Consider the following 25581-nt stretch of genomic DNA (forward strand, 5'->3'; position numbering starts at 1 on the left):
CACACATTCAAATTTCTTCTTTAGAAAAAAGAAAGAAATCCTTTATATTAATACAGTACTGTCACGTCCCTGGACCGTCTTGTGTGTGTTTTGCTCCCCATGTGTGCCCTGTGACCTAGTTTCTGTCTCCCCTTGATTGGTTAATTTGATTCCAGGTGTGTCTCCTTTAGTTCCTTGATTGTCCTGTCTTTAAAACCCCAGTCCTTTCAGTTAGTGTTTGTCGGTCTTTGTACGTCAACCTAAGTGTCTACGTAAGTGTCTACCCTACCTGTGATCTGTGTTCCTGTCTATATATTAAACTCCCGTGTTGCTAATTCCTCGCCTTCTCGTTCCTGGTTCCCGTGCTCCCCTGTGAGATGTGACAGAAAGACCGACCTATACAGTACCCTCCGTTTTGTTTCCGTTTTTACCCAGTGTTTTTCTTTCCGTTGTGCATCTATGGATCCCTATGTTCGGCCCGAATTCCTCCTCCTCCTGCTGGAGCAGGGGAACGATCTCGAGGACCACACCAGACTATTCCTGATGATAGCTAATGACACCAGCTACCCGGACGGCACGCCTGCTCATTCTACAACGCAAGTCTGAACACCGCGTGCAGAGCGCTGTCGTCCGAGGATGGTCCTCGAGAGGATTTCGCCGCCTGTGGAGTGGATTCTGGTGAGAAACGGATCACCCTCACCGCCTCTCCGAGGATGATCTCGCCAGATCCACTCCAGACCCAGAGCCCAGCCCACCAACTCCCAGCGGTACGGAGCATCAGCCCGAGCCCACCGATGACGGAGAGCCATTCCCGCCGCGATCTACGAGCCAGCGCGGCCGAGCGACTGAGCGGAAGATCGCCCGGAAGTTGAGCCCAACACGCCAGATCAGGTGCGAGAGCCGCGACGGTGCCCATCGCGAGGGAGCCAACCGTGGACGGTGTGAGCGCGGAGTGGAGCTCCGCCCCCTGCATCACGGCTGAGGATGAGCTGATCATCTATCTGGGGCTGCTGGACATGGAGGAGGATTTACTGGACTGGGAAACGGATCTGGAGGTCAACGTTTCCCTTCACCAGCCGCCGTTCGCGGTCCAGGAAAACCCGCCGGCAGAGAGTATGGCAAGCCCGCCGGCAGAGAGTATGGCAAGCCCGCCGGCAGAGAGTATGGCAAGCCCGCCGCAGAGAGTATGGCAAGCCCGCCGGCAGAGAGTATGGCAAGCCCGCCGGCAGAGAGTATGGCAAGCCCGCCGGCAGAGAGTATGGCAAGCCCGCCGGCAGAGAGTATGGCAAGCCCGCCGGCAGAGAGTATGGCAAGCCCGCCGGCAGAGAGTATGGCAAGCCCGCCGGCAGACAGTATGGCAAGCCCACCAGAGCCGGCCCTCGCAAGAGCCCGCCAGTTCCTCAACTTATTCTGAGGCCATCACATAATGCTAAATATAATAAGAAGACTGGCCACATCTTTAAAGGCTGTGGGTGATATTTAAAGCAGAGAATCACATCATGAATCAAGTCTACTAGTGCTTATATTTTAAAAGCAAGCTTGTAATTAGCAGTTTGATCACAAAGGAAGTGATTTCCAGTCTGTAATGTAACGTAGCTTTTCAGCAATGTTTTGGCACGCACCAAAACATTACTGAAAAGCTACGTTACATTACAGTATCTTCAGCAGGTTCTGAATTCAACAGATGTTGATTGTCGCAATGTAACCCTAACAATAGGCTAAATTATGTTAAATGGAGCTCAGAATTTTTACATATTACTGTGTTTGTCCTTTGGTATATGGTTAAGGGTGTAGGCAAAGTGACATACAGGGTGAACAGCAGTGGTACAGAGATAGATATAGAGAGAAATGAACTGCTGATTCAGGCCACTGGAGACCACAGTCCTGTCAACCTGTCAAATCACACACAACTGTCGTGTACTGGTATAGCTGCTGTAGTCTAAACTAAGTGTTCAAGCTGAAGTCAGCATACTTATGCTTGTCTTTCTCCTCCAGGCCTTTAGATGGCCCCCTTGTACCTCCTCTGTGACACCTCTTCCACATGCAGCAGTGGGCAGATGTTATTTGTGTCGCTGACAGATGAAAGTAAAAATGTTAATTAGGTGGAAGATGTAAGATCTGTTCTTGATGTATATTCATTGAGTATGTACTTGTGTCTCGACTTTCTTGTCAGTCGCTTGTACAGAAATGATTGTTTGTTTGTGGGTGTGGCCCAGATTTCTGGAAAAGTCCCTAAAGATAAAGTAAAACGTCAATAAACTGACTTTAATTTGTTTCATGTAAAACAAATTATGTCTCAATTAAAGTAAAAAAATGCCATAAAGTGTTGTTAAGGATCAGTGTGTAATATAAGCTTAATTTAAGAACAACAGAAGTCAGCTGGAGGCTCTGCATAGATGTGAAGGTTTTCATGTACAGTGTTATATTTCCTAGACAGCAAATGGAGGCTTTAGTTTAAGTTTCCTGCTTCTCAGATATTTTTCCCGAAAAAATACTTTTCTTATCAAATTCTTCCAAGACAAATTTTTTTTATACAATGTTATTTTAAGGTATAGATATAGATTGATAGCTATAGTATCATGCTCAGTCTGTTACATTCATTTTTATATTATATCCCAACAAATATTTTGTTTGTTTCTGTTTTAAACTATGCATCTTGTAAGTAATTTTATAGAAACGTCTGAGACAAAATTCTAAGAATCCATTCTGGTACAGTATGTATCACCCACTCAAGTTTTTTCTCACTGTGTATCCTGTTTCTCTCAGAAATACTTCAAATTATGGAAATAATTCACATTGGCTTCAAGTATCCTGAACTGCAAAAGCATAACCTCTGAGCAATTAAATTTCCCTTTGGGTTTGTGTGTTTGTGTGTTCGTGTGGGCATGTGCTGGAAACATATGAACTGTGAGTCAGGAGAATCAATATGGGTTTTGAAGAAATATCAGTGAGTGGTAGTATACATCTCAGTAGCGTTGGAGAAAGTATAATTACACTTATAGCATCCCTGCTGTACGTTAGCCTATGCTCTGATTGCCACTCTAATCAGTGACTGATTAAGTCCTCTGTTCAAAGCTCCAGGTCTGTGTGAGTCACTGGCCTTGCTGTACTCTCTCCTGGGCCCCTTGGGGCCTCTCTGATTGGGTTTTAATTTGCCGGTCAGGGGTTGGCACTGGTGCTTTATTAGCTCAGCGACGGGTTGAGTTATGTACAGCGTCGCTTCGTGCTATTGATCTGTGATTTCCACAACAAGGTCATTGTAAGGAGAGACAAGGGAATGGATTAATCAACAACCAATAATGCCATCGCTGCACCAAGAGTTACCTGCAGACATTAAACATTTCCGTCAAAGTTTCTGTTTAATTGCTGTCCGTCGCTTCACTAATGGCATCAGGGAGGATCTGTATGTACACGTGTTCAAAGTGCCAATAAGAACTGGTGGCAGAATTAATTCCATTATTAATAATCTCAAAAAATAAGTACATTTAATATTGTGAACACAAGAACCAATAAGTACATTTAATCAGTGTTGGGGAAAGTTACTTTTAAAAGTAATGCATTACAATTTTGCGTTACTCCCTGAAAAAGTGACTAATTAAGTTACTTGGTTACTTTTTATGGAAAGTAATGCGTTACGTTACTTTTGCGTTACTTTTTAAATCTGGGCATGGCTTGCTTCTTTGTTTTTAATATAAAAAATTCTATTGTAAAAGCTCTTTTGCACCATAAGTGAAATGAATTCACCTCAGGCTGAAAGAAAATTGCATTCATGCAAGAGAAGATCACTCTTCAGCTATAAAAAAAATAAAGCACAAATGTTAGTTTATCTAAAGTAATTTCTGCTTATTAGTATGGTTGAATTGCATCATCAAAGGTCAGCAGCAAAGACACTGGTTAATAAAACGGGATTAAATACATAAAGGATATTTGTATTATTTAACCTATTTAATTATTGCAGGTTTGCGTCATATTCTGAGTTTGCTTTTCACTGTTTTTATTAATTTTGAGGAATACTGAATCTGTTTTTGTGAGTGAGATGAATTAATGCATGTTCACATTTAGTCTAGAACTACAGTAACATCATGTTTACTCCCGATTTGCCGACAGGAGACTTGTCAGTCAATAAATGGGGGAAAAAGTAACTGGAGTTACTTATTTGAAAAAAGTAACTCAGATATTTCCTTAGAAATTCAAAAGTAATGCGTTACTTTACTAGTTACTTGAAAAAAGTAATCTGATTACGTAACTTGCGTTAGTTGTAATGCGTTACCCCCAACACTGCATTTAATATTGTCAACACCAGAACCATTTAATTTACATATATCATATATATCATATATCATTTCTAAATATAATTGCATTTTTCTTATAATATTTCCTATTATTTATATATTTTGCTTATTGCACAGTATGTATTATTGCACACATTCAAATTTCTTCTTTAGAAAAAGAAAGAAATCCTTTATATTAATACAGTACATTGTGCAATATATTTTACACTGTGGGAGGTAAAGTAATATATAATTTTTTTAATTATAAAATGCATTTACATTTTTTTAATAATATTGATATATATTCTTGCACATTCACATTTCCTCTATTTGTATCTTACTATAATATAATATAATTATAATAATATAATATAATATAATATAATATAATATAATATAATATAATATAATATAATATAATATAATATAATATAATATAATATAATATAATATAATATAATATAATATAATATAATATAATATAATATAATATAATTTAGCTTTTTGTCAGAACGAATAGCTTTTTTTCTCCATGACTGTCTGATTCTGGCAGGTCTGCAGGCCATGTGTTTAACATTAAAGAACATTTAGGTGCATTGCAAATTGTATATTTAATGATTCATATGAGGCAAAATATTGATGATATGTCAGAGAGATTGGGTGTTTGATGATGGAGACTCAGAAGCAGTGCTTTTGCCCTGGAGGTCTTTTTCTTATCTGTGTGGTCTCAGATTGAGATGGACCAGCTCTAATCCAAATTCACTTGCTGCCTGGGTTTTACCATACAGCTATACAATGTCATCACTAGAATGCTCTGATGAGTCTTGGTCTGAGATCTCTGTCTTTGTCTCATTCCAAGGCCTGATGGGAATTTACAGTGTTTGTTTGAGAAAGAGAGAGCAGAAGGGCACAAATACATGTCTTTTCTAATACAGCGTGTCATAGGCACAATGTAAAGGTGTGTGTGTGTGTGTGTGTGTGTCATGTTAAAATCTGTTGCTCAGTGAGGGAAGAAAGACAGATGATGGGCCCTGAGTGAAGTGACAACACATTTCTCCTGTCATCCTTCTCTCATCTCATCACCTTCTCCCCTCAATGCTCTTCTCCTCAGCAGAATGCACAGATGCCCTCCACCTGGGTCGCCAAGGTCCCGTATGCGCCTTCCTCCTGCTCTCTCTCTCTCTCACACACTTCTACCTGCTCTTCCTCAATTCTCTACTTTCCTCATATTTCCTCATTTCTTCACGCTCATACATCCCAATTAACCGCACGTTCGCAACTCTCTGTTTTCTCCTGGGCCATATCTCCTTGCAATTGGCGTTCTCTCTGCTCCCCCGATTCTTTCCAAAGTGATCCTTCATGATGATCATGTGGCATTTTCATACGAACAATTTAAGGAAAACTCACTGTGCCTTTTAAAGAGTGCAAAAAGAGGAATTATTATGTGTGTAGGCCACAAACATATTCAGGATGAGGTTTTATATTGAAGAAAAATACACATGCCACTTATTTCAAGAAAATGGCTTTTACTTATGAGTTGCAGTGTAGCAAGCAAATGTTTCGATCGCATATAAACTCCACACATGGGAACCATATCAAATCCTCAAATAAAGTCAACGAACATAAACTAAAAAGGTGTTTTAATGTCAGGACTGTATATAGACTAGTAATGTGGAAACTTCATACATTCATAATTAACTTGTCAGCTAATTAAAGTGATAGTTCACTTAAAAAAAAAAAAATCTGTCATTATTTATTCACCCTCATGTCCTTCCAAACCTGTAAGTCTTTCTTCTATGGAACACAAAAGAAAATTCTGTCAGAATTTACGTTAATTATTACAGTACTGTATAATTAGACTGTTTTTGTTTCATATTACAGGGATAGAGCCACAGATATAAACGGATAGAGACACTTTCTTGGTGAAGTGACGCAACTGGCAGCACTTATTAATACAAAGTTCCAGCTTTTCTGAGAGTTTTACTGAGTGAACTGTCTAACATCTAAAAAACAGCACGCTAATTAAAACAACACTGCTAAAAATCATTGTCCAACAACTAGTCGACCATTGTGGCCTATCCCTGTCTCGCACTATGACCACAGGCCTTTGAGTGTCTGATCCCATCAGGGTTTTTCTGAGACCTGGAACAGTTGTAGCGGGCTAGATGTGGGCCTGCTGGTCGGGTGATGTTGAGCGAGAGGCTGGAGGGTAGATGTGATGTGATATCACTGACAGAGGACAGTATGATGCTGAACTGCTGCTTCACTATAGGCACACAAGCCTTGAGGCTACATGGACCTAGTGACAGTAAGTGAATGTGATTGAATGAGAGAGTGTGTGGGCTATATGTTCATCATGTGCTGATAGATGCGTACCACAGTCAGTAGTAGTGGCCCATTAGAGACCTCATGGCATCCAAATTGAGGCTAGTAGTTGTCTATTAGCTTTAATATTGATGCAGAGATTTATACACTGCATTACAGAGCCCATTTTCTACTTAAAAAAGGGACAAGCCCTATGATATGTTGATATGTCTAACCCAAACTTATTTTTTCTATAGGAAATACATCAATGGAGGAAAGAAAAGTGTGCTTGTTAAGCATTGGTGGGATTTTTAAACCTCTTATGCAATTAATTTCTGTTTTGTCCACTAGATGGCAACAATTAAGCAAAATGACTAATATCGTCTTGGCTTCCTCATTGGCATAGAGTGGCTCTGACTCAATATGCATTCATTTGTCCATCATTTATCCAGCCACCCATTCATTTATCTTTATTTTTGCCCTTTTTTCTTTTGTGCGGTTGTCCTTTATGTCTGTTCATCTGCTTATCCATTTCACTATCTATCATTTGAGTTTATTATGCCTTTTTCTCTGAGTGGCTCAATGCAGGTGGAGGCAGTTGTGTGTGTGCTGCGTGTGTGTGTGATATCTGTGGGCTACTCTGACAGCCGTGCTGAAGGCCTGTCATTAGTGACCTTTCTCCAGCTGTACGGAGTTGCTCCTCGTTCGACTAGTAGGAGGCCGTTCTGTTTCTGTTCTTCCACCAGAAAGAACAGAAAGAGAGAGAGAGATGTGGTGGAGTATTACAAGAGATTATTGAGCAAGAAGAGTCTGAATTATGATTTAGGTGCAAGAGAAACCAGCAGACAGAAAACTGAAATCAAGACATGGAAGGAGTTTAGGGAATTGTTTTAGTGTTGATGTCTCTCTTGCTCCCTTCCAGGAGATCGATTTTACACACATATTATGCTGGATACACTTCCTGTGTAACCATACTTTGGTAATCAAATGTACAAGTTTGTGTGTGCTTGTTTAGCAGCCAGATATAAGACACAAGGATGTGTTATGTGATTTGTCCGAGCTTTCTTCTATCATAGTAAGCTTATATCCAAACAGGTTCAAACAATGGTATGCCTGATCAAAAATAGAGTAAAAATTCACATTATTAGAGAGTCACATTATGAAATATTATTACTATTTAAAATTGTTTTCTATAATATATTTGAAAATTTATTCCTGTGACTGACATTACTCCAGTCTTAAGTGTCACATTATCTCAGAAATCATTCTATTATGCTAATTTGCTCAAGAAACATTTCTTATTATTGCTACAGTTAAAAATGGTTGTGTTGTTTAATATTTTTGTGGAAACCATGTTACTTGGATTCTTTGATGAACACCATTTATTTGAAATACAGTAGTTTTGTGTGAGGAGCAGGCCAAAATTAAATTTTTAAGTTTGCATTGAAATTGCAATTTGGACCTTTGGCCACCATTGCAGTCCACTATATGGAGAAAAATCCTGGAATGTTTTCCTCAAAAACCTTAATTTCTTTTCAACTGAACATCTTGGATGACATAGAGGTGAGTAAATTATCAGGAAATTTTCATTCTGGAAGTGAATTTCTCCTTTAATCTACTTTTGTTGAACAGAAAATAGCTGTATGGATATTCTGCAAAGCTTCTCCTTCGTATGGTTTTGGAACGATTTGAAGATAAGGAAATTATATTACAATTTTACATTTTTAGTGAAATATTGTTTTAAAAGCGACAAGGAAAAAGTCCCATTTACTCTCACATCAGTCTTCTCTGCATGTCCACAGCTAGCCTGTTTTTTCTTTCTGCCTTTTAAAGAACACTTTTCTGTTACCATGACATCACATCTCTTTCCTTCCTCTTCATCTCTGTCTTTTCCATCCTGTTCTCTCCTTTCTCTCTTTTTTTTTTCTCCTCATCCTTGTCCTGTTGGCCCCTGCATAGCTGGCTATTGAGGTCTGGAAAAGATGAAGTGTGCATCTATCTGCATAACCACATTTTGAAACTGTCTCTCTGTTTGGCTGTCACACATTCTCTTTCTCTCTTTAAATGTGTGTAAAGAGTGCACTTTAGGAAGACCTCTCTCAGTGCAGTGTTAACATGGTCAAGTTGGCTCGTATCTTTGCATACATTTAGATTCATTAGGACGTACGAACCAGAGAGCTTTTTACCTTCAAAATCATATAAGGTACATTTTTAAATGCAAATTGCTACCTGAGCAACACTTCTCTCTCCAGGCTCATTTTAGAACGCATATGTACATAATGTTCCTTTTGTGAAATGGGATAAAAGAATGATGCTGTACACAGGCATTTATGGTTTTCAGCTTTTTTAGCCAGGGGTTTTTAGTGTGTTTCAAACAAAAAAATATTATTTCATTTTAAATTATTATAGTATTTTTTTTTTTTTTTTTTTATCTGTTAAATGTAGATTTAAGAACTTAAGAGATTAACTAAATTTAACATAATTTTTTCATAATACTATGAGTTTTCATCCACTTTTATTCAGCAAGTATCCATTAAATTGATCAAAAGTGACAGTAAACATTTTTGCATTGTTACAAAACTTGTATCACGGTTTCCACAAAAATAGTAAGCAGCACAACTGTTTTCAATATTGATTATAACAGGAAATGTTTCTTGAACACCAAATCAGCATATTAGAATTATTTCTGACTGTTCATGTTACACTGACTGGAGTAATGTCATCTAAAGATTCTGCTTTGCCATCACAGGAATAAAAAAAAAAGTTAAATTGTAATAATATTTCACAATCTTACTGTTTTTACCGTTTGATCAAATAAATGGAGCCTTGGTGAGCACAGCAGACTCAGAAACACTCAAAAACATTAAAAAAAAACTTACTGACCCCAAACCTGAATAGTGTATGTTAGTGTTAGTGTGTTTACAACGTTTCACTTCTGTAAATTAATGTATTTAGGAGTGAAACAGAATATTCTATATGAAGAAAATGTAAGGCAGGGTTTGATTTCTATAAAGGGAATGTTTGAATCTCAAAAAGTGGCCGTTACATACTAGAATGGAGAAAAATGAGCTTGGTGACAATCTTTGACAGACATTTGATTGATACTTTTAAGAATTTATTATGCTTGTCAGCCAAAGTACCCATCCAATCTAGCTCTCCCACTAGAATCTTGTCTCTCATGAATTCAGTCAAGTGTGCACAGCACAGTACTTGTTCACATTTGTGGCCACCAGGAATGAATATAGAGTTTGAGATGCAAGAACCTCATGCTGACTCGAGCCCAAAGCAGCCATTGCCCCCATTCCAGTGATTCATCAGATCTGATGAGCATGTGTTTACATGCATGACTTGTTGCATTTGAGTCATGCATGTATATGTAATATGTCATTTAATACCTGTGCATGTTCAACAGTACTTTGTTTGAACAACATCTCACAAAAGTTTATTAGTGTGCATGCATCTGTTTTTCAGTGGTAATGTGTGAAGTATACACACAGAGATATTGGAAGAGAGATTGTAAGATGCTCATCAGGCTGAGTGACAAGTGTGTGTGTGTGTCTGTGACACTGGCGGTGTTATTACCCAGGGATCAGAAGTGAAGATTGTTCCGTTTCCCATCAGCAGTGGCCCAAGTATCGATCTTTTCTGTCAACACACCACTCCTATACTCTGTTTACTGAGGATACACACACCTCATGTGCTGAGCGCAGACTGTATCTGCATGCTACAGGGGCTGTTGAGTGTTTACGGTATTTATACAAACAGTCTGGTGTGTCTCAAACGTGAAACGCACATTTCACATACTGTACACATGAAGAGAAAATACTCACACAAACATATTGCTCCTTCGTGTGATCACACACCACCTGTGCATTGCTTATGCTAACACCAGGATTGAACTACAGTCAAACTTCAATCCGAAGAAAGCTATCTGTTAATGTTAGCATTCTTAAAGGAAATTTTAAGATTGCTTGTGCATTATAGTAATGTTTTTTATCAGTTGTTTGAACTCTGGGGATCCAGTGATATAATGCTTAATTTCTCCAAGTCTGTTCTGAGAAGAAACAAACTCATCTACAGTATATCTCTTGGATAGCCTGAGGGTGAGTAAATTTTCTGCAAATTTTCATTTTTGGCTTTGCTATTCCAAAACATTTTTGTTAGAATATTCAGTTTTACATAGCTGTCAATGGAGAAAGATGTTTTTTGCTGCCAGATGGTGTAGCTAACTGGGTCACACTAACCAGCAAAACCTCAACCTCTTAGTCCGCACACATATCGCAGTCACAGATTCACAGAGTCACTACCCTCACCCACTTAAAATAGATATGCTCACAGCTAATTATCATAATCATAATCTCTTCATTATACAATCCAGTTATTTTCCACCACTCACTCATCAATACACAGACTATTTCAGTAAGTAATGAACACGCTTATGGAATATTTTAGGTTGTTATATCTGGCCTCATGAATGATAGCGACAGCTCTGGGCGAGGGACGAGTTTTGTGCTGAAATTTGCTGCTTATTGATTATGACTTTAGAACAAACCTTTTACTTCATGGTATTAATAATTAAACCACTTCAAAGCATGACCTATACCCAAGTTATCTTCTGCTTTCCTAAGTATCTCATCACGTCTCATCCAACTATAAGTTCTTTCTCACCATATCTCTCTCTTCACACATCTCTTTGCACATGCTTCTGATTCAGTATGACAACAAGGTGACAGGTTGGTTTAGTGGTGTGAGCTATTTCTGTGATAGAAAATTATGTAAGCTAGAAAAATGAGAGTAAAATACGCCACTTTAGTGAATTCCACTATCTTACATATTTTCTACTTATGTTTTTATATGCAGTATACTATTCTAGGCCTGTTTGCTTATGGGTTCAGACACTGCATCAGATATCTTTATTCACCACTTCTGTGCTTTTGAATGAGTAGCTAATATAATGTCCAGCACCTCAAAAACTTGAAAGAGATAAAAAATAATAATAATAACAGTGACTCAAAATGTAGCTACATAGACCGTAGAGAACTGTATAAAACAGGGAACTGCTGGTTATTTAAAATAATATATTAAATATATTAAATTTTATAATATATAACCCCCAACACCGCACAGTTTTGATGTCTCTCTTATCTATATTTGCGGTCTACAAATCTTTACTAATGCCACCCCTGTTTCAAAATATCTTCTTTTGTGTTTAACAGAAGAAAGGCATTCATACAGTTTTGGAATAACATGAAAGGTGAGTAAACGATGATAAAATTTTCATTTTAGGGTGATCCATCCCTTTTAAGTCTGTGTGTTGTGCATAAAAGGGTCAATTTTAGGGCTTTGAAACATTTAACACATTTGAAACCCTGGTTAAACGGAATCTTGGGTTATCTTATTACTCAGAGTTAACAAATTAATCCTGTGTATTCATACGCTGACATTTTACATTGTACATTCCTAAACCCTGAGTTAACAATCTGTTTTTATGTTTGTGGTGCAGTGTTACTAATTGGATGAATGCAGCACACGACCTGTTTACATAATGGCTCTAGCATTGTGCATACTCATTTGCCGCCTTATTTTTCCCGTAAGAGTGGGTGCGACCATTTGTAAATTTAATGTGTCTGGCTTCCGGTGTCATCCACTTATTAATTTTAATAACTGTACATACAGTAATTTTAGCTGTACAAAACAGCTCGTTTTGCTGTTTAATATTGCAAACTGGTGTTTTCTTAGCATATTATTTTAATCTATTGTCTTAATTATAAACACACTGGTTTGTTGCACAAACTGTTCTACCGTTCCCTGTACTTTGTTAGTCTTCTCATTATATCCTTACATTGGCTAATGAATCTGAGGTTTCCTGAATGGACTTTTCCAACTATAAAACAAAGAGTTAAACGGTCTTTTCTTCACTCCAGTTGACATGTTTTCAGTCACCATTTGACATGTTTCCCCTCAATGCGGAAACAGTTTATACACGGTGTTTCTGTGACTGTCAAAAGATTGTGAAGAGGCACAGGATTGGGTGTCTGTTATACATCTAGTCGAAACATTTTAACACTGCATTATTTCACACTGTATAAGTTTATGAAAAGCAGTGCTAACCCTGTTACAACTGTGAAATGTTCCAGGGGTCAAAATCGGGGTTTAGAACAACAATAAACCATGGTTAGCATAGGCTATAAAAAGCCCTCTTGACTTGTTTTTTTTTTTTTTTTTTTGTCTTCTAATCGCATCTTGAGGTCTCACCTATACAGATGTCTGGAGTCTTTACTAGCACCATAACAGAGGTAAATACTCCTCATATTACGTGACTTGCTCTATGCACATAGTGTCTCTTCCTGTTTTTCTCTCTCACTCTCTCTCTCTCTCTCTCTCTCAGGAGCATCTTCCCTCTCTCCCACTTTAGTTTCCTTCTCCCCTATCCTCCATCTGCCTCCTATCAGGCTGTCTCTCTTTATTACAGACCGCCTGCGTCTCTCACCTTGTCCCCTGAAAACCCCGCCTCACGAATTAGACCCAGAGAGAGACGGAGTGACTGAACAACCGAACCGATAGAGGACCGAGAGAGCGGCCAAAACCAGCGGAAGTGATGACAGGTTATTTTTCACCAGCCCTCCCTAGACAGCGCAATGCTGTTTTCTCTTCTCCTCTGACACATGGAAGATTTAATCTAGCCATCTCTGGGCGGCCCTTCCGCTCCTGTAACCAAATGAAAGCCATGATTACACACGTTACAGGCGGAGGGGGGTCTGGAGGCCTCTGCGCCAAAAAAAGGCCGGAGCAGCAGATTCGCTGGGCTCAGCAGGGTGATTCAGAGTGCGTGTGGGTGCACATGTGCGGACTTGCTTGCATGTAAAACATTGTCTTTATTGTTATGGAGGTTTATTGTTTGTGCGCCAGGTGGGAGTCATCTTGAACCATAAAAGTGAATCGTACACCGAGGACTTGCACGCCGCTGCTTTAAATGATTATTCTAATGGCCTCCCTCCTCATCTAAATTTCTCCTCCCTTCCTCTCATCCTCTTCTGAAGGAGAACCGCTTTGACTAATATTACATGCAGCAGGGCACAAGCATAGCCTTCTATTTTTATATACAATGACATATGAGTCATAACAAGTTTATGGTGCTGTATACTAGAAATTATACCATGTGGATTTCTCTAAGAGTCTCCTTAACCTGATGTATCAGAAGATGGCACAACCCTTTACATTCATGCAATTACAACAGTTGGTGGAGATTTTCAAAATGATTCAGTGGTTTCTGCAGTTTTGCCCTCAAGGAGTCTTGTGACTGTCTCTTTAAGAGTCAAGTGAGCCCTATATCACTGCATGCAATATTTATTCTATTCCACTGCAAGGCCTTAATGGTTATTTTCCCAGCCAGCTGAGTGCACCATAGCTCCAGTGCAAAGCAGCAGGGAACATGGAAATCAGAGGGATATTTTATGTTTAGATAAGAACGTCTAATCGGAGAATGCACTCGGATAAAAGCCTCTCTTACGCTCATGATGCTGTGACTACGCAGTTTTATGTTTGCGAACTCTGATTAAGGTGATGATTTTTCTGATTTTGACTGAAAACACACAATTTGAATAATTTAACCTTATTGTCACTGGCTTAGAGAGCAAAGCGTTCATTATTTTAAGTGTTCAGTGAATGCCTATGTCTTTTTATTAACTTGATTAGGATTGTACCATCTGTATAGCAGTGTTGTGCAAAATTCAGAGCTGAATCTCTCATTGTCTCTCATTCTCTCTGCCCAAGCAGTCACAGTTTGCTTCCCGAACTTTGCTTTTCTAGATAGTTATATGAATTTCAGTTCATTGTAATTGTGCTTCCTTACATTCAAAATCGAATTGCAATTCTACATCCTGTTTGCTACCAAAATTCAAAATCAAATTGGAATTTAAAATACATTGTGAAGGGTAAACAACCATACACACCTTTCCCTTGCTGACACATAATAAATAGTTTAAAGCGGTGACACCGATGTACACTTTCCCTGTTGTCCTTGTGTGTCCCCGCTGGAATGGACTCGAGCCAAACTCTTTTAAAATCATATTATCGAATCGCCTACAGGACAGAAACTATATTTCTGACAAGCCACCAACAGGCCGCCAATAACAGACTAATGTGATTTGTCAAATTGCATTTACAACGCTTTACATTCTTGATTGGATTACTCCCAGCAAAAAATTGGTTGCAGTCCTCTCCTAATCAAGTTAATCATCACTTTCACCTCAAAATGTGTAAAATGAATAGAGAACAAGGTTCATTAAATATACAGTGCGCCAACCTCAAGTTTTAATATGATTAGTATCAATCTTTCATTTCAGAAAGGGAAACAAGCTTGCAGCAATATCAGTTATGCCTCCCAATCCTGTTTGGAATCGAAAACAGTTTAGCTCGGAGGATTATTTGCAGTCAATTGAATCTGTATTTAGTTACAAAACTGCAAAGCCAAGGCACCTCTATGAGAAGCTTACTTTTTAGTTTTCCATAAACAAACAATAACTAAAGAATGCTTGGAGTTATGGAGGCTCTCAGGGAAAACATGTCATTTGCAAGGTGATAAATATTTTAGAGTGCTAATTACTTTGGTTGTTAACTTCTCCTTTTGAGAACTGAAGTGTTTGCATGCTAATTGTTCTTTAATGACTGTGTACTGGGTAGTCTTACTCTGCTGGGAGGGATATATACTTACCTTGATTTTCTTTTTCTCATCATTTAGACAGACATGCATTTTGTTATTATGTACTAGAGGTGTTTTCCCGCACTAGCAGCCAGGCATTGCGAGCCAGCTGGCACCAGCACACACACCGTCACACCCAACATGTCACTGACACACCTCTCTTTCTCTCGCTCTCTCTTTATTTCTTTATTTACACCATTCTCGCTTCATGATGCAGGGAGATGGAAGCACCTTAGGCAACAGAATGATGCAACAAGACCTGCGGGATGTGGAGTGTGACAGGACATTCCTCACAGGGAAGCTGTCACAAGACAACATCTGTCCTGACGCTCCACTAACCTGGCTTTCATTATTCATCTACAGCATCAGACGACTGTCATTATCTATCTATCTATCTATCTATCTATCTATCTATCTATCTATCTATCTATCTATCTATCTGACATGGGTCAGGTTATGAATGTGCTACTCTGGGCCTACAATCATTAAGTTACATATGTGACCCCGGACGATAAAACCAGTCTTAAGTGTCAATTTTTTTAAATTTAGATTTATACAGCATCTGAAAGCTGAATAAATAATCTTTCCATTGATGTATGGTTTGTTAGGATCGGACAATATTTGGCCGAGATACAACTATTTGAAAATCTGGAATCTGAGGGTGCAAAAAATCTAAATATTGAGAAAATCGCCTTTAAAGTTGTCCAAATGAAGTTCTTAGCAATGCATATTACTAATCAAAAATTAAGTTTTGATACATTTACGGTAAGAAATGTACAAAAAATCTTCATGGAACATGATCTTTACTTAATATCCTAATGATTTTTGGCATAAAAGAAAAATCGATAATTTTGACTCATACAATGTATTTTTGGCTATTGCTACAAATATACCCCAGTGACTTAAGACTGGTTTTGTGGTCCAGGGTCACATATGGTTTCCAAAATGTGTTTCTGTTTGTTTGAATATTTAAAATGTCACATAAAGACATTTGATTCTTAAGAGAATGTTTTTTATTTGTATTTATAACCATCAAACTCAAAATGGAGAGTGACAAATTACAGTTTTTCTCAGTCGCTTTGGAGCATTTCTCAGATCAGAAATGAATTTTTCAAAACAACTTGTTCAACCTCCACATCATCTAGTCACTTATCATAAAAGCAGTTTCTCATTCTTTTGAACAAGTTGCGATTGCATTAGTACATTCTTGCAACTGATTATGTACATTTGTCTGCGGTTTCTTACATTATCAGTTGTTAATATCATGTTGCTCAAAATGTATTATTTAGTTCTCCGTGCAATAGTCTTGCCCCTCAAAACATCTAGTTATTAGTTCATCGTACAAGTCATTAAATGCAAAATGGTTGATCTAGTTGTCATAAACTGTCAAGCATATTTTCTACACATTTCTATTAGACTTTTGTAAATTTGTCATGAATTGTGAAAGTGAATCTTGACTTTCACTAATGAAGAGAATATAGATCAACCAATTATAAACCACTTCTCTGAAATAGCTCAAAGGTACATATGAACCTTCAATTGGAAAGCATATGTAGACAGAGGACAACACAAGAGTTACAAATTCTGATGATAGATGAACATCCAGAAAACGATCAGGGTCAACAACCGAGAGGAAGAAGAGGAGTAAGGATGCATGGTGGAAGGGTACAGAGGCGCATATTACAGTAGATGAAATAAAGGCCACTATTGTGGACCATGTTGTCAATCATGGCCTTACAATGGCTGAAGGGTGCAGCTAAATATTGGGAGATCGACCATATCCTTGATAATTCAAACATTTCGAAACAGTCTCTTTCAGTCAATATCCCACATACAGTAATGTGTAAATCTGTACTGTTGAAATGGATATATGGCATACATAAGAAGTACAGCCTTCTGCACTTCAGTAACTCTCATCCATACTCTTGTCATAGTTTACATCAGGTAATACTAACTGAGTGCACTGTTATATTGACAACATGACTAAGCATTTTGACTATCTTGTTTGTGAACAATGACACAAGGACTTTTCATTCTGATGGCACTGATATGTTCATTGACATAAATACTTACTGTTGAGAGATGAACTAAAGATTTTGAGTAAGTTACAGGCTTTTGCAGGAAATCCATTGTGTGGTGCTGTTTGTACAAATTGTTTTGAGAAATACACATACTTCTTTGCAAATATTAAGGACGATTCGAGAAATGCACCAAAGCGAGAAAAACTGTAACACAAAAAAGAATAGAAAAGTATAATATATATATATATATTGCTTATAAATCTTTGCCTTCCTTTTCATCTAATTACTGTGTAATTTTGACTCTGAGTTGTTAGATTGAGTTGTTTTCTCAATCTGTAATTAAATTCAAATTGTTGAGAAGAGTGCATTGAATGTATAGCTGCATTTTTTTAAAGTTCAACACCACTTTGATTTTTCTTTTCTTTTCTTTTTTTTAAGGCAGAATTTAAACTTTTCAATTTTAGTGTTTTTTTTTTTTTTTAGACATTGCACCACTGCAGTCTTGTGGGTGGCTGACCTCACTAAAGCTGTGCCTACAGCTCATCATCTCTTCTTTAGAACATTTCTTTTGATAAAGTGACTAGGTGACTTGCTGACTCCAGACCAGCATGCTGTCCGCTCCTGTTGAGATATAGCGGTGAGATACAGGTGGTGATATACTGTTTATTCTCTTTGCTTTCACCACAACAGCAGGTGTCCATACATTGGTGTGCACACAAAAATATCTGTGACTCAACAAATATATATATATATCACTCATCTCTTTACCAGCTTCAGGTCTGATACCAAACAAAAAAACTGTTCTCCTTGATAGAATGGCATCCAATTTAATGAACTCTTCAGCTCATCTCACGTATTCTCCTACATGCTTTGTTGTCGCTGTTTCTTTCAAATGTCAAGCTCGTCCTCTGTTCTTGTTTAGCTCGCCATGTCTCTTTTCCTGCTAAAACCTGCTCAGTGATCTCATTTATTAAATGTCATGTAGGAACTGCGCTGGCGCAGAATGAGTGCTGTCAGAAAAATGAGAGTCGCGCGGGCCTCGGACGCCACATCCCATCAACATGTTCAAACTCTGGGCGAAATATTTTGAGCAACAGCATATGCTCCCTAGATTTTGTGGCATATATATCCTAAGCAGGCTTCCTCGTGTATTCACAATGCATCATTCATGAGAAAAATGTGGTAAAGATTGATGGAGTAATATTACATCAGTATATTACAGTCAGGTGGAAGTGTAATATGATATTGATTTTGATATCGATTGAATTAACGAGTTCCATTAGTGTTTTACATTTGTATAAAATTCTTTAAATGTAAAATAGAAAGGTCTCATCCGTGGTTGCCAGAACCTCACAGTACAAATCAACGTTTCAAGCGTGATGGGAGGCATTGTGTCTCTATATTTTACATTTCACTACTATGGACTATACTGTGTCATTAACTGATGTTAACTTACCAACGTACTGTAGGTTACTTGAACAATTAAAATCTGCTTTGTGGAATATAGCAGATTGTAGAATCTTAAATATAGGATAATGATAACCGCCATAATTGTACAGGTGTTTAAACAGAAGGCCACATTAGCCTATGGCTTGCGTTAATCAAAAACGGATTTTTTTATATGAACCATAGCTAAAAATAGGCAGTATTATATTATTAGCCTATATACAGTATTATAAAACACCACCAGGCTTTCAAATGAAATAATTCAACAAACAACTAAGTCAAAACATGTAACACCTTAATGAACGTAAATTATTCCAAAAATATAGCCTCATAAAATGCGACGCGAGATCTCTTGCTGGAAAGTATTTACTATTTTCTACCAGGAATGTATTTTCACCATTTTAAACGGTTTAGAAACAAAACCTAGTTATTTCTTGTTGAATGTTAATGAAATGTTGATGCAAATGAAGTACATGGTAATTTATTCTTTTACGTCCAACCCCCTTTTTTTTTTCTTTACTACAGTGAAATAACATTTATTATCCATTAAATCTACATTTCATAAGGTTATCCAATTAACACCTATTTGCTGTAGCATAATTTTTCTGTTCAAATTACTTTTTTAATACAATAGTCCTCCCTGCTTAAAGCTGGCTTGTCCATCTGTAGAAGAATGTCTAATCATCACTGCTCTCGTGAAGTGTCCTTTTCTCAGCAATAGGTGTCCGACAGTGAGCAAAAACAACTTTGTGAACTTCTTCCACCCGGCGTTCGTAGAGACAACCTCCGCTGAGTTTCCTCGCGCTCACAATCCATTCATCTTGAGTAACATTTTAACATGGCACGGAAGAACAAATCGCGTCCTTGTGTCCGGTAGAACGATGACAAAATAACGCGCCCCCATTTTCCGAGGATCGGGGTGTCATCCCCTTCTGTCTGCTGAGTAGGGTCCACCTGTAAGATACTTCTTTTGAGGGGTGGGACCCCACCGGCGCTGTCACGAGAAGAGGCGGTCCGTGGACTGGCTTGGAAAAGGATTGGAAAAGTAAAGACCGTCTCCTGCGCTGATTGGGGGCCCGGAGGGGAGAGCGAGGAGGGCGGGAGGATTGCGCTCACGAGCCTTTGTGTTTCACTTCTAATATCTCACATATCAATAATTGAGCGCGCGAGCAGACGGACCCCACGCGCTATGTATTCTACTGCGCGCGAGCTCGGTAAGGGCCTTGATCCGTTTTCAGTCGGCTCTTCCACTACGGATTGAAACGGGAACGAGGGGAAAAACTGTTGTAGTTTTGACTTGAACTGTTTGGGAGGACTTGGTTTTACAGTGAGGACAGGTTTGGAGTGGTTTTGGTTTGGGATTTGAGCGCGCTGCGTCTTTGCAAGAAGACTGCTGTTAGGTGCGGAGTGAAGTTGGCATGATGTTGACGTTGGTGCTAGGCGCAGTGTGGTTAGTGTGCCATGCATACGCACAGAACGAGACAGAACCCATCGTACTGGAGGGGAAATGCTTGGTCGTGTGCGACTCAAATCCCACCTCGGATCCCACTGGGACGGCTCTTGGGATATCGGTGCGCTCGGGAAGCGCCAAAGTGGCTTTTTCCGTGGTGAGGAACACGAACCACGAGCCGTCGGAGATGAGCAATCGAACAATGGTGATCTACTTCGATCAGGTAAATTTTCACTCTGGAAATGGGCACTTCTTTTGTTTGATGTTACTTTTTACGCGTTCGCCGGTTGGGAATTGCGGGAGGATTTTCGTGTACAAATACAAACTAGATCACAAAATCAAAGAAATATCACAGCAATTAAACATTTATCTGATATGTGTTAGTCTGGGGAGGCGTCACATTCCCTTCCACTTAGTTAAAGGTCAATTACTGGCTAATGGCTTTCAATTATATCTAATAGCCGTGAACTTCTTTTCGTGTCATACAACTATTTTCCATTTGCTCTTGTATATATAATGAATCATGAAATGCTTTAAACAGTTTGCTGCTCTTTTGTAAAGCTTCAATTAAGAGCCATAACTTAAAGTACAAAGACGCTATATTACATATTTTTTATCTTCCATTCTGATGTCTGCATCCTCCTTTAGGTACTTGTGAACGTTGGAAGAAGTTTCGATGAGGAAAGGAGCAATTTCTTCGCCCCGCGCAAAGGGATATACAGTTTTAATTTCCACGTAGTGAAAGTGTATAATCGTCAAACGATCCAGGTAAGTGCTCATACCTCTATGCTCACCAGTGTCTGAAGTGTTCTGTGGGGCGCGTGGGACAGTAAAGTGTGAGACGAAATGTGAAATTTTCAGTTGCCTAGAGAGAAACGCTTTCTTCTATTCCCCCAATTAGCACGAGATTAACAACCAGCCAAAAACTGGCGAGTAGACAAGATTGGCGCGTGTTCAGCACCATGGACAGAGAACGCGCGTGATAGATTCGCCTCCTGTTTTTGTTGAAGTCTGCACAGCACAAATAATGAAATAATTCTATATGTTATAATATATTTATATATGCGATGCGTATAAATATGTAGGTTGTCTTTGGATAATTAAAGCGCAGTCGCTGTCTTGTCTCTCAGAGGATTCACAATTAGCTACATCCCGTTATTCCGCTCTGATCGGAAACTGATCACACATTTCCCTATTCATCACTGAAATGCACTGAAACATTGACTAATTGAAGACAATAAGCTGGAGCTGTGTATACGACACACACACACACACACACACACACACACACACACACAAACAAATATAAGATGAGACGATAAAGCTCTAATCCAACAAAATCATTTAATTAGGACAAATATTACAAGAGCAAGCACTTAAATAGTCTTGTATTGGAGGGCCTATTTAAATTTTTCTGTTTTTCTACCATGTTCGCAGGAATTACAAGAATTATATTTGTATCTTATACATTTATTTATACCCTTTTTATCAAATGCAATGATTTTGCACACAATCAGGTAATGGAGGAGCTTATGGGCTATTAGGTTGTGCTGTGCATTAAGTGTGAAAGGCCAGACTTTTGAGGACAGAACAGTGTTTTCAATGGATTCGCTTAAAATAAAAGGATTGTTCTAATAATGCTTAGTTACTAATTCTTTACTAACTAATTATAACTAGTTTGTAACTAATGTGTCCAGCCCAAATAGAAAAGGTATTTGTATTTTTTTTAAAAAGCATATTATCTTTGACAAATTGTTCATTTCTTTTCTTTTTTTTTTTATTGAACAAAGTTGTTCTCAACTCCTTCCATATTTTTGGCTGGAGTAACACAGCTGACTATGTGTGAAATGCTTTGTTTAGCTGATAGAATAAATATTTTCTTTGTTCTTCTATACACACTTCACACTTAGTACTTCAAAGAAAACATGAATTCCACTCTGTTGATCTGAGAGGGAGGAGCAGGCCTCTCTATTAGCATGCAGAACATATGATAAACACACACACACACACACACACACAGTGATCTGAAAGGCTCCATAAATAATCCAGCAACACACACAGTATCTGTATGGATCTCTGAATTGTTAAGAAGTAAAACTGCATGCTTTGGGTGTCCATATATTTTAGCTAATTATTGCAAAACCTCTGGTCATATCCCTATAGTCAATTTTATATTGTCACAGAGTACTTAAATCCTCAAAGGACAAGTCCATCTGACAACATTGGAGTCTGATGAGCAAAAGCTTTTTCAATTCTGGTCTGGTTCAGGTGTCGAAATCAAGGAATTACATTGTCTTTTTAAAATTCTAGTCAGTTGTTTTCATTATAAGTTAATTGTATCATAAAACTCACATACATGATTTAGTTAACGCATATTTTGTTAGCTTTGGGGATACTGACAGAGACTGAGGAGACTAGCACAATGCGATGCAAATTGTGACAGAAAGTTCTTCTCATGCAAAGCTTGAAGCAACACTTTTCAATAGACAAAGCAGCAGACAGCCATGCATTTGAATATTGATTGCAGATATGCTGCCCATGTTTTGTGGAGCACAATTCTCTTTGAACCCGCAGATGTGACAGATGGTAATTAAGAAAATTACTCTCTGACCTAAAATAATGACCCTGTGAATAGATATGACAAAGGAGGAGGAAAAACATTTTGTCGTCGCTCGTGTCCAACCATTATGTCTGACTGAGACAGGCAAAGGAACTGAGAGAGAAAGAGAAAGAGGGGGGTTGTCCTCCATCACTCCACTGCGTCATTTGGACAGGAAGGTTCTGTCAAATGCAGCATTAAATTGTGTGTTGAGATCTGTTCGCATTATCTTACATCTCGGTTTTGGGTTCTTCCATACAATGGTCCATTTGTATGTTTTACGTGTACTTGAAGAACGAGGATAGAATTAGAATTACAGGGCCTTAAAGCTGGAGGTTTGTTTTTTGAAAGGTGAAAGGCAGCCGAAAAACGATATAGAGTGCATGATGATTTTCTCACTTGTGATTCTGCGAACAAATGCATTGAGTCATGATGAGGGTTTGTTAGTGGTGAGCCTTTTGTGGCTTTTTATCTCTGTCTAAGAGTGGTTTCTCATTGTGTAGCAGTGTTTTTGCATATTGATAATGATAGCATCTGATTTCGTCTATCTGATGGTCACGCACAACATTCAAAGGTGCCTTTCCAATAATCGCAAGCTCATTCCTCACTGAGAGATCTTTTGCGGTATCAAATGTCATTTTCACACGTTCTGGCTCGGTCTGAAGATGGCTGGCGTAGGAAAACAGACACAAATAAAGCAATGTGCCATTTTCATTTCCCCTGGCAAAAGCCCATAAATGCTTTGATCAACTTTTATGATTTCATGGGGAGCTGCCTACTGTATTATCAAGGGGCTTGTCAGCGTGCAAAAGAAAGGGAACAAACATGTATAGATTATGCATATTATTGTTGGTTAGGAGATTAAAACGGGCTTTGATTTATACTAATAACATTACAGTTTCCAGTTGCCCCATTGGGGTTTTGTATGCGTGTTTTATTCAGCCGAGCAATACCTGCTTAGTTATTTATATACTCAATTGTTCAAGAAAATTCACTTTCTTCAAGTTTCTTAAAGCAAAATTAGACAGACAAAAGAAAGTATGAGCATACGTCCTTTTGCACCAATGGGATTCGACCAGCTAATCTATATGCTTCCATGTTCTAGGTGAGCCTGATGCACAACGGCTGGCCGGTGATCTCCGCCTTCGCTGGGGATCAGGACGTCACACGCGAAGCGGCCAGTAATGGCGTTCTGATTCAGATGGAGAAAGGTGACCGCGCCTACCTCAAGCTGGAGCGAGGCAACCTGATGGGCGGCTGGAAGTACTCCACCTTCTCCGGCTTCCTGGTCTTCCCTCTGTAGAGGAGGGGCACGCCACGGAGGGACTATTGCTCTTTAGCTCGCCGGCTTGTGGGAGATAGAAGGGATATGAGGGCGGATGAGAAGTAGAATGATAGCGAGAATGTAAAGAAAACATATAGGAAGAGAAAATTTAGTGTGGCAGGCTCTCAGTCGCACTCACTTTGCTCTGCTGCTTGACTTCAGCTCTGGACAGCCAAAACTTTTTTTTATTATCCTTATGATAATTGAAATAATATGGAAAGAAAGCATACAGAGGACCGTAGCCCTTCCCACCCCCCTCTTACTCATCCCATCACAATCCACCCTCAAAAGTCTTCATCTGCTTTGAGGATTGTCCTTCAACAGCCCAGACCCCCATTTCACACAGGTCACATCTTTGTATATTCTATCCATACGTACATACTGTGAGTCTCAAATGCCATTGTCATTCCTCTCAGTCCAGTTGCACCTTCTTTTCTGGCTTCCTCCAGCTCACGCTTTCTTGTCTCTGAGAGGGCGTCTTTGCTCTGTCATGACTGAAGGATCTCTGAATCCCCCACGAAAAGACTGCATACTGGATATATACATATATAAATACGTAAAAAAGTTTCTATATGATTATGATATACTCAATGCCTAACTGAATCTGGTCAACTCTCTGTATTTCTGTATTTCAGTGTTAATACTTAGTGATTGTGTGTGGATTTTCAGGCTGCTGTCCAACTACCAATGCTTCTTGTTTTTGTTTCGGTCAAAAATGTGGCTAAGATGAAACTATATCAGAAATACTATAAAGTACAAAGTTTTATTATCATTGATTGTAAGATATATGTGAATATTTAGCAGACAAAATCCTCCCTTTTAATCAATTAACCATTGTTTTTTTTTTTCTTTGATTCAATAAAAATTAAATGGTACTTTTTATTTTTCGTAATCTGATTCTGTGCTTTTGAAATTTTAAGATTGTCGCCTACAGGTTTTAGAGAGCTACAAACGCAAATCATTTCACTAAAATGACTCCTGACAAAGCTCTGTGTGTGTGTGTGTGTGTGAGTGCCACAGAGACACAATGACACACTCTCAGTGTGTCTCATTGTACTCTCTCATGATGTAGATATGCTTGGCTGGTCTCTCTCTCCCTGTCTCTGTCTCTTTCTCTCTCTACCGGGTGATTGGGGCCTCTCTCTGCTGCACTCAAGGCTCTAATGAGCTCCTGGGGGGAAATTAGCGCTTGCATAATAAGCAAACCCCACTGTTTACACAAAAATCATGTTGCGTGTACATCTTTCCTACTCTTTTTCTTTCGTTTTTACTTTTGCTTTGTCCTTGAGGCATTTCATACCATGAAAGGGATTTTTAATCCATGTGATTCTTGGTTTCATTTGATGACAGCCTCCATCATCCCATATTTATTTTAGCTGTACCTAGCACAAGAGCTGTAACCAAACTAAAAATAATTGGACAGAAAGGTTGAAATTGAGTAATTTTTGTATTTGCATAATAACAAACACAAAAGTAGAACCAGAGA

At 38.6% G+C, this 25581-nt stretch overlaps 1 protein-coding gene across 1 annotated transcript; it reads left to right on the forward strand.

Annotated features, from left to right (window-relative positions):
* Nucleotides 1-19783: 19783 nt before the first annotated feature.
* On the forward strand, nucleotides 19784-25341 carry cbln1 (cerebellin 1 precursor). Its single transcript, XM_058751694.1, has 3 exons — nucleotides 19784-20395; nucleotides 20821-20940; nucleotides 23877-25341. The coding sequence occupies exons 1-3, from the start codon at nucleotides 20141-20143 to the stop codon at nucleotides 24072-24074; spliced, it is 573 nt and encodes a 190-aa protein (XP_058607677.1). The 5' UTR covers nucleotides 19784-20140; the 3' UTR covers nucleotides 24075-25341.
* Nucleotides 25342-25581: the final 240 nt, after the last annotated feature.

This window comes from Onychostoma macrolepis, chromosome 18, assembly GCF_012432095.1.
Source record: "Onychostoma macrolepis isolate SWU-2019 chromosome 18, ASM1243209v1, whole genome shotgun sequence".
In the NCBI taxonomy this organism is placed as follows: Eukaryota; Metazoa; Chordata; class Actinopteri; order Cypriniformes; family Cyprinidae; genus Onychostoma; species Onychostoma macrolepis.